Source organism: Crassostrea angulata, chromosome 7, assembly GCF_025612915.1.
Source record: "Crassostrea angulata isolate pt1a10 chromosome 7, ASM2561291v2, whole genome shotgun sequence".
Lineage (NCBI taxonomy): Eukaryota > Metazoa > Mollusca > Bivalvia > Ostreida > Ostreidae > Magallana > Magallana angulata.
The window spans coordinates 15,297,537-15,307,855 of record NC_069117.1 but is presented as its reverse complement, the minus strand read 5'-3'; the positions used below and the strand labels follow the sequence as shown (position 1 = coordinate 15,307,855).

The 10,319-nt window shown below is 33.1% G+C and overlaps 1 protein-coding gene across 2 annotated transcripts; it reads right to left on the bottom strand.

The window, feature by feature from the left end:
* Positions 1 to 1,747: 1,747 nt before the first annotated feature.
* On the bottom strand, positions 1,748 to 9,941 carry LOC128191457 (uncharacterized). 2 transcript variants are annotated; one of them, XM_052863526.1, is made up of 6 exons: positions 9,746 to 9,941; positions 8,382 to 8,492; positions 6,904 to 7,341; positions 6,495 to 6,609; positions 2,457 to 2,501; positions 1,748 to 2,090 (listed from the first exon to the last, which is right to left on the bottom strand). In XM_052863526.1, the coding sequence occupies exons 1-6, from the start codon at positions 9,780 to 9,782 to the stop codon at positions 2,057 to 2,059; spliced, it is 780 nt and encodes a 259-aa protein (XP_052719486.1). In that variant the 5' UTR covers positions 9,783 to 9,941; the 3' UTR covers positions 1,748 to 2,056. The 2 variants fall into 2 exon arrangements, with proteins under 2 accessions (XP_052719486.1, XP_052719487.1); XM_052863527.1 differs by lacking the exon at positions 6,495 to 6,609 and having other exon boundaries at positions 9,746 to 9,936.
* Positions 9,942 to 10,319: the final 378 nt, after the last annotated feature.

Genomic DNA, 10,319 nt, shown 5'->3' with positions numbered 1-10,319 from the left:
TAATTGTTTATTGGAGTTTTCTAAACACTAATATAGCAGTTTAGAGAACAAACAGATTTTTCTATTGTCCTTTTTTGTAACGAATCTCAGGAATACATGATTAGCTGTGAACTTATCCATGCGGTATCATTTACAATGAAATCGCGTTCCGGAAATAATATCTCTTGTTTTCCATCCAAATGATAAATATAGATGACTGTAGATTGATATGAAAATTGTACTAATTCTCACCTAATATATTAGAAGAAATCCATTGGAAATGCAATAAAAAAGGCCAAACCAATCAGATGAGGTAGATCTCTTATCTGTCGAATGGTAATGTAAATAGTTAATCCTGAAAGACCTCGTCAATGACGTCAAGAAAGTGAGTAAAGCGTTATCTAAATAATTATTTTGAACCGTTTTTGCAAAGAATATGAAATTCAGTGAATCATTTCCAACTACCGCTTTACTTAAACGATTTAAAATTGCTTATTTCATTATGACAGAGGTAGATAGAGAGCTTTGAATTTTTTTGTCTTCAATGATCTCTACATTCGAAATCCGCATGAAACACCGAAGAAAGCACTTAACTCATTCACATGAAAACATATCGGTCTTCAGGAATATTATACGAAGGGGTGGGTGAGGCTTATACGACATTGCTTACACACTAAATAAAATATGTGTGCCATTATTATAATTATATGGTGTTTACACATGGATGGTTGCTCTTATTTAAAACCACCCATATTAAGATACTTACACGTTACATGTAACTCCTAAACCGTTAAACTAATTATCCTCCAATCATATTGTAGATGACGGAACCAAGGCAACAACATGAAAACACAATATCAGTCCATGTTATTACCAATATGTTTAAGAATTTTAATTCTCATCTAAAATACACGAAGGAATCATAGAAAAATCCAAATTTTACGATCAAATGGTATAATTATCTGTGTTTCACTTTTGCACTTATTAATTTTGGGTCGTATTTTTTTCTATGCACGATCCGTCCGTCCGTCCACTTGTCCGTCCGCCTGTCTTACTTTAACGCTTGAGCTTCCATATGATATGTGTAAACATCCTTTAGGTTTTGCAATGCAGTTTTGCAAAATTCTACTTGAAGAATCAAAATAACTTTGGAAATACCTCGAATTCATATTAAACGTAACATGAATCCTTTCTAAGACACAAAGAACTTTTGTAAGAAGTCAAAGCCGCAGACTTTCACATCCATCGAATCACTTACTGAGTAAAAGATAACCGTCTTTAACAAACTGGTTTGTAGAAGTAAAGTTTCAAATGGTTTTTTCTCTTATCTTATTCTTTTAATGAAAGTCTCTATAGCTATATGGGAGTATAAACCATCTGGAAAAAATCCAAGCGACTTCGTATGAGGTGCAATTAATGTACTACACCTCCTTCATGCATTCAACTCCATTTTCAAACTTTATGTTTGGACTTGTATGAAAACTAACGACTACTGATCCTGTAATTAATACCCGTTAGGTGAAAATTTGTATAATGTATATTTGAAAGCAATTCTAAAATATTTTTATGGTTTTTCGAAACAATAGAAATCCGTAAGTTAAGAAAAGTCCACATATCATTACCATACAATTATATTATCTAATGAAGTTATAATTCCAGACCTTTAAGACACAAGGTTGGGGTCTTAAAGAGGAAAATTTGTCACTAGGTGTTGATTAAAATGATTGTTAAAAATATGTGAAAAGTATCAAACAAACAAACAAACAAATCAGCATAACAACTGACAAGAATCGTTTATTTCACAAGAAATAGGATAAGTGATTTTCTCCCTTAAATCACTTTAGTATTAAACTGATTTACAATATTGTATTTGGCTTTTCCATTTACCTTATTAAATTTGCAAATACAACATTTGTTTAGTGATATACTGTAATGACAATGTGTTTTTGTGCTGTCCCTTGCAGACATATGTACATGCACATACACAATAAAAAATAACTTGTGGTTCTTTTTCACCATTCTCTTCGGCAACAAAAATCAAAATCAAAAGTAAATGCTCGCTGAGAGATTTTCATCGTTATATGTACTTCCGGGAGTAAACTAACGGCCCTCTACAATGAATAAGACAAATACCTGTTTAATACATGTACCAGGCTAACCTGTTAACGTTTAATCTTAAACTTTAACTCAGTGTGCGTGCGCATTATTGTGTGTGACGTCAACAAAGATTAAATGAATAGTAATTTCATTACAGGAAAACAATCACTTTTCTCATTCTCATACAGATATGATGTCAAATTATTATTATTTTAAAAAAAAATATTTTCTGGTATACAATGTAAGCACCATCATTTGGAATGGGAAAAGTGTTTGCATTTTGAATTATCGAGTCGCGAAGATGTTCAAATTTTAAGCTAAGAGGCGGAATTAGATAAAGAAATTGAATGGTTAGGCAACGAACGAAAACCTATACTTACGTCGGTCTGCCAAACCATCGTATAGCATCATCCTGTGATAGAACGCTGAAACGAAACAACGAAACGTCAATCTCGCCAAACGCATATACATGTACATTTTTCAGTGCCTCTGCGATAACACTACGAATCGACTTTGTTATGTATAGTCCAATACATTTCATCAATAACGATTTTAATATTTATTCCCACGCTTGCTAAAAACTATTAAGAACAACGACTAAAAAAATTCTGAAAGAATGATTCCATATTCCTTGAATTAAGAAATATAAATGTAAATAAGTAGGACCAGGCATTAATCATCAATTTAAAAAAAAGACTCGAAACGCCACGACATCGATCCTATGATCCCCGCTTAGCGACGGGATTTAAAGTTGTATTTTAAATGGTGAATAAGTTACCGAGCGCAGCGAGAGGCGAAGCGAGACTTAATGGTGAGACGTATTTATAAGAAAATCAGTGAAAAATGAGAGTTAAACTAGTGGTACTAAGGGTCAAAAAAATGTTCTTCCAGCCCTGGGCGCCGCTTTATTGGCCGCAATTTTGTTAATTAAAGGCTCAATCATTAAATGACCGCCGCTTGTCAATGCTTTTTGCCCCGAATCGCTATCAAAAACTTTCCAATTTTGAATTGAAAGTAATTAAGATTAATCTAATTGATTGTACAAACTTTACAACTCTTAACAGTGCTTTAATCAAGAAACACGAATTGTTTCACGTATGCCTTATCAAATAAATAGATGAAAAAACAAAAACTTTAACATCAAGAAATCGATCGTTTAGAGACTAAATAAAGTTGAAAACTTTAATTCAGCAATTTGGGAAAAAATTATCGTAATCAAATACTTCTATTTGACTATTTCCTACGAGAAAACTTTAACGTTTTACGTACATACGTATATTAAACCATAAAGCCATATTGTACGCGACGTTTAGTTAAACTTTGGCATATGGTTTTAGTAGACGGCAGACCCTACTGTGTGCCTTTCAAATAAATTTTGTTCTACAAAAAAACCAAACTGCATTGTACATCGTTTACATATTACAATGACATACTCTTTTTTTAATTGGATTGAAATTAAGTATCAGAAATTATAACAAAATAAACGTTTACTTTTTATAATCTTTGATAATTTGGAAATACTTCCCAGATCAACTGACCTTAGGCTATTTTTCAAAGACAATGAACTCTTGTTTAAACAAAATATATAAATTTATTCCGTTAATACTCCTGCATAAACTTACAATTAAATTTTGTCTGTAGTTTCATTATAATTCTATTTAGTATTTGTAAGTGCCTGTCTAGGAAATGCAATATTAAACTTAAAATATATCAGCGAGGTTAAACCGGATTCTATGGGGAAAATTCAGCCTGCACATGAGCTAGCCTGGTTCCTGTGCGTAATGGGTAGCTCAGGAAACCAGGCTAGCACACGTTTATCTGGATCGGGATCGGGATTCCATGGCATATGCACACATAAGTTTAAAGGCGCTGTAATTGTAAAGTTGTCGGTAAACAGTGCAGAAACAAAATATTCCTTGTAAAGAAATGATCGGCATGTGATATGAACTGTCAGGATTATGAAATAAGTTAATGTTATCCAGAAACTGCAACATGCATCATATAGCATAATTTGCAATGTTTTGTTGTTTTCCGAATACACATGTAACTTAACTTTACTTAGGCGAGGCTAGAGTACTTCCCGATTAAAAATTTTTAAGCATTAAGTATGATTGAATAATTATGTCACTGTATAAAAGTTTAAATCTCAAGAAAAATGCACCAAAATATGAAATTAATTTACACAAAGCTGTCACTGCATAGTTAACAAAGTACTGCGAATCGTAATGTGTGCGCAAATAGTAGAATTCGCCGAATACCTGATACTATACATGCAAACTTCATTAACAGATAGATCATAATTATTTCAGAAGTATAAACCCTCTAAATTCTGAGATTAAAAGTAAGGGCAATACATATACGTAATACAACGTACAAATTTAGTGGTTAAAAGCAGGGGGCTAGAGTGGGTGGAATCCCTGATAATCTTAACTAAAGGCTCTCACACATGCAAACGGTCCACGTATTGTAATCTTTATTTAAAGGACAACAACTTGTTTATTACATTAGCAGACATCTTCAAAAGGAACTCCCTTAAACAGGTGTACGATTATAATTACACGTAGATAAACAATTTCTCCCACCTTCATTTAATCACAGTCCACATGCACCAGACGTATAAATCTTTACTGGTAATATTCTATAACTTGTCAATAGCAGCCGCTAAGTTTGTTAATGAATATGTATTAACATCCTTTTTAGGATATTGCAATTAGTATATTAATTTAAAACGTTCACAATTGAAACATTTTCTTGTAAATACAAAATGCAACGAGAAAAGGATAGTTGACCAAATCAACATTTTGACGGCCTAAATAATTTAAATAGGTGAAAAAAATGGTATGAGAATAAACAACGTGATGAAAGATTAAAAAACCCACCACAGCCTTTTTTCTTAATGAATGCATTTGTAGACGATTCTCTCTTTCAAAAAGAAGAAGAATGCTACAAAAATGCATTCTTCAATTATACGATCAAAATCTCAACATAATTTATCGACAAATATAACATAATCTACCGACAAAGATTCTTTCTCTCAAAAAGAAGAAGAATGCTACAAAAGGGCATTCTTTCATTATACGTTCAATATCTCAACATAATCTATCGACAAAGAAGTCATCTTTTAATATAGAATAAAAAGAATATAAAAATTTCATGTTTCTGTATCTATTATGCTGAAATAAAACTAACAAAAATATTTATTCAGACTTGCAACCATGAATACCTTACCCCCTCCTAAATTGTAAGAAAATTATTGGCTTACGTGGAGACCATGCATATTCCATACATACATGTACATGTAGTCAGTACAAAATATTACTCCCTTTGAGCATTATGACGTCATTCTTAGAGTGTTAGAACGTAATTTTTTTACCCTTTTCATTGTTATGGAACTGTTTCAAAAACGTTCACGTGTTTACAAATATTTTTCAAAAATACCCCCGAAGAATGGCTGTTATCACCTTACGATCTCCAAGTTAAGACTATTCACTGTCCCAAGATATTCTCGATTCACATTTTGCTGAATTACTCGATATTTATAAATACCCCAGGATTCAATAGTATGAAAAATTTCCAGGATTTTTTTTTTCGTAAAAATGGCCCCTTTAGCTTATCACGAACTGCTAAAAAATGTGATGTCTTCGGGGATTTTGTATTGCAGCAGACCCGGATGATAAAGTTGAAAAATTGCGCGAGGTATTCCGAGTGACTTCCGAATGGAGAAAAGATGTAAACATTCCCCATCATAAATCTCCGTAAGAAATCTGTTTTCGTTTTTGTGAATTTTTCCGTGTGAAAAATGATAATGCTTCAATGGAGATATCTTGGAAAATTTCCCTTTCATCGATTTCAATTGCACTTCTTTCACAGGTATATGTATTTTTATTAAAAATCGGCCAAATGTGTTGCATAAATATCTTGGGACAGACTATACATGTAGATCATTGAAATAAAAAACAGCATAAAAAGGCTACATCAACCATAGATTTTTAAGATAGATTTCCTCGATTTGGCAGTTAGAACTTACTAGGGCTGCAGGGAGTGAAGCAGGGCATTTGTCCTCATTTTTTTGTTGATGTGAGCAAAACAATTATACTATCAATAATGAACATTTGCAAATAATGGAATTCTACTATTGAATTTCTTAACCGGACATGGGTCATTTTTATGGATTTGATGTCACGTATGTTAAGTTTTTTAATTATTATGAAAGACTACTTTGACCTCACTCAAAGAAAAAAAATACAGGATAAAACCAATAAATAGATCTACTCGAATATACAATACTTTACGCAAAATGTTTTTTTTTAACTTATGATATTTGTAGAGAATGTTATACTTGATAATATCTGTTCATTGGATTTAAGTTTTACTCTACTGGCTATTACTGTATATCAAAATAAGGTTTTAGAACGTACATTTCACATCCATTTCGACGTAAAATGACGTGATGCTCCATTATGGTCTCTCTGAAAACTGGGCATGCGCTTTCCTTCGGTGAAGCCCCTTGGTTAATACCACTACCATTTCTTCCTGTTTGTTAGTCGAGAACATTGGTTTGATCACAATCATGTCTTTTATTCTTGATGATAAAATGTTCAATGGATAAAACAGGAAGACATAAGTGTGAACAAACAGTCAAATTAAAACTTTTGTTAAATGATTATATTAATACAGTAGTTGATAAAAAGAATGATTAAAAAATATTTCTGAAATGTTAATTAAAAAGTTAGAATTTTCGCATCAAAATGATATGATGGTTATTTTCTCAAAGATTAAAGAAATGTATAACTTGTAAGTACCTGTACCATCACCACATAACCTTACCATCATATTGGCTGTTATAGTTATTGTAGTAATCGTAGTAATAACCGGAGGTTGTTCCCTCAGCATCCACTTCTTTTGGTTCCGGTGTCGTCGGTCGAGCGTGAACTACTGGTTCACTCCGTACTTGTTTTGGTTCCGGTGTGATTGGTCGAGCATGAACAATGGGATCACGTGGTATATATTTTGCAGGTTTACGAGGAGGTGTTCGGGGTGCCATGGGACGTCTAGCCATTTGATTGGTTGCTTTGGGTACTACTGGAGGTCTAGCCATTTGATTGGTTGCTTTGGGTACTACTGGAGGTCTAGCCATTTGATTGGTTGCTTTGGGGGCAACTGCTGCGGCAGGAGCAACCGGTGCTGGAGCTGCTGTTGGGGCTTGTTGCCTTGAGGGCAACTGGCGCATAGGCGTTGTAGCATCCCGTTGTTCAATAGGATCCGCTGATAAAAAGGATGTTGGGTAATAACTTTGAGAAACATTAAGTACTAAAACAATTTCACAACAGTATGGAACGTATAATTAAGCGGGAATTAATTTCAGTCAAATTTTTTTATCAACTATTCAACTGCATTTGTTCAATATCTTCTTTTAAATTATATTTATTTTTTTAATATTTTTATGAGATATCAATTATTTTTAGGTGGAATACTTGAAATAATGTAGCCCTAACTCTGTGATGATATAGTCAGAAAACAAATACTTGGTGGTTTTAAAGGTTGTCTACACCTCGTGACGTTTCTTTCATAATGATGCAATGATAATTTCAAAACAAGGACTCCAATGTCTTATGTAATAATATTATTCCTACATATAGCATTATATGTAAGTATAAGTAATAAGACTACTGATCCATATATTCCAAGCTAAAAAATTTGTAACTTTTGTTTATATGAACTGTAAGTAATCACATTTTGCTTCAAAATGTCCAATGTATTGTGAGTGTTTCTAATTTTGAAACACTTATAGAAACATCAGTATTTTAAACATTTGGATGTGGAAATATTTTTCCTTATATCTTTGTGTTTAGGACCTATACATTTTTTAATGAATGTGTTATCTTACATACATGTATGCATGTTCTTGCAAATGAAGTCTGAGAGATAAAGTTTATATGTGGGTAGCACACCATGCAAAGGTTGAAAACTTTGGGATAAAAAACTCACAATGATGTCCAAATCGCAAATAGGATAGCGGATATATGTACATACAACACACATCAACATACATTTAATAAACCATGGAGGATACTATTCAACCTCACACTTTCTATAGGGGACACGACTCGAGCATGCGGGCTAGAGACACGCCGTCTTACTTCCGTAATTTGATTCAGTTCTTTGGGTCAAACCATCCACCGAAGTTGTGGGATCCTCCCCTATCTCTCGCTCTTCCGGCACGTCAGTGACTCCTTCGCGGTTTGCTTCAGTTACTATGTTAGCATTATATGTGGGTCTTGAATTACTAGAAATTACATTTATACCTTTTTTGGATACTGAGGGATTAGCTGCTGGTTTTGCGGCGCTGTTTGCATTCTTAGCTGGTGCTGTATTTTTCTGAGATACTGCAGTGGAAAATAGCACTACAAAGGCTCCTAAATGAGAATAAGAAATTACGTGAATCTTAAAAGGGTGTAACATGCTAGCTGCTATGATATATCTTTTTTGACATTTCGATATAATAAATAAACAAACATTGTTGCTAAAATGTCATATTGTTTCCAAACGTAAAGCTAGGTAGCCGTTATAATCTTGAACGATGCCTTTGCATAAGAATTCCATCTGGGATGTTCGTATTATCCTAACAATATATTTTTTGAACTTTGATGGCTTTCCGGACTATATTTATATACACTTGCAGGTGAGAACTGGAAATAAATGTGTCCTTTATATACGACACATGCGTATTTGGAGTAGCCCCGCCTCTTTCGACAACAACACAAAGGAACATGAACTAAACACTTAATAGTTTGAACATAGTGTTTTCTCCTTAATGTCCTCTTGTCTGCAATGGATAATAAACAAGTTTAAAGTAATGTCTATTATGGTACTCTTATTGTTCATATTTATTTTTTGATGTTATTATTTTTTGTTTGCAAAATATAAAAATGAAATGTCATCTTAACCTAATATAATACTGATGAACAGAACGTTTTACAAAGATTTACGTGGACAAAATTTTATGCTTGTAAGTTTTATGTGAGAGACAATCTCAAGACACATGTACATAGGCAAATTGGAGGCATTTATCGTGTGATAAAATGCCGATTAAAATGTCACCTTACAACATTCTCGAAACGCAGAAAAAAGGTACAGTCCCCATTCAACATCTCTATGTATCAAAATTGATGACATTCTGTCAACTTTCTCCGATAAGACGACAATAACGTTTCGTGTGTTGTGTCCTACAGTGGCGCTCTGACAAGCCAAAAACAATTAACCTCTCTTCTGACAAAAATAAATATTACACGTCTCAATCGCAGATAAAGTAACAATCTGCAAAATAATTAGTCTTTAATGTAATTTTCATGATATTTAGAGAGAGAGAGAGAGAGAGAGAATCCATTACAACTTGAAATATTAGTACATAAAGAAATGCATGATCTCAAATCATTAAAATAATTCATATATCTATTTATATATCTGCTTGAAATTAAGATTTGTATTTATGTTTCCCCGTAGATAAATTAATTTTGAACCATGAATTAAATTCAATGAAAGTAAAAATAAGTACAAAAACGCATGCAACTAAAAAAAGGTAATTTTGTGTAATTTAGTGACTAACTGTAAAGTCGGTTCAAAATTTGAGTCTTTCAGGGAAAAAAATACAATTTAGAATTACAGTTACCTAAAAGAAGGTATGACACTACCCCGCCGTTATACATCCTGTAGAGCTCCAGGGAAAATTCACAAAATATACACAGTAGTGTAAATAACTCTTCTCCGGGCCACAACTTTCACAGGACACGGGACAGGGCCAAAGGACGAGGTTAATGCATGAACCGTGTAAGGTTTGCGCCCTTCCTCAAGTTATGACACGCGCCTTACAATTGTCTTGTGTATTTCGGAAAGTCTATGCCTTGTCGAACATGGATGTTATTTTCACAATTGCAGTAAATCACGTGGGGAATTCGGACGCGAAAGTGTACTTATGTGTTTTACACTTCAGTTTTATTTACCTATAAATTGGACTGTAATAGGTAGGACTAAAGCGTGCAGTACGACAGAAACATAATAAAACATGTACATTGTGTATTGTAAAACAGATTTCTTTCATCATGCATCATATGCATAAATCATAATTCAAGAAAACTTTGTTTTATTATCACCTTTTTAGAAAAAATGCTGCAATAATGAATAACCAAACTTCATCAATAGATATCAACAGTCTTTAGGCAAAATGATTTTGGTTTCAATTCGTT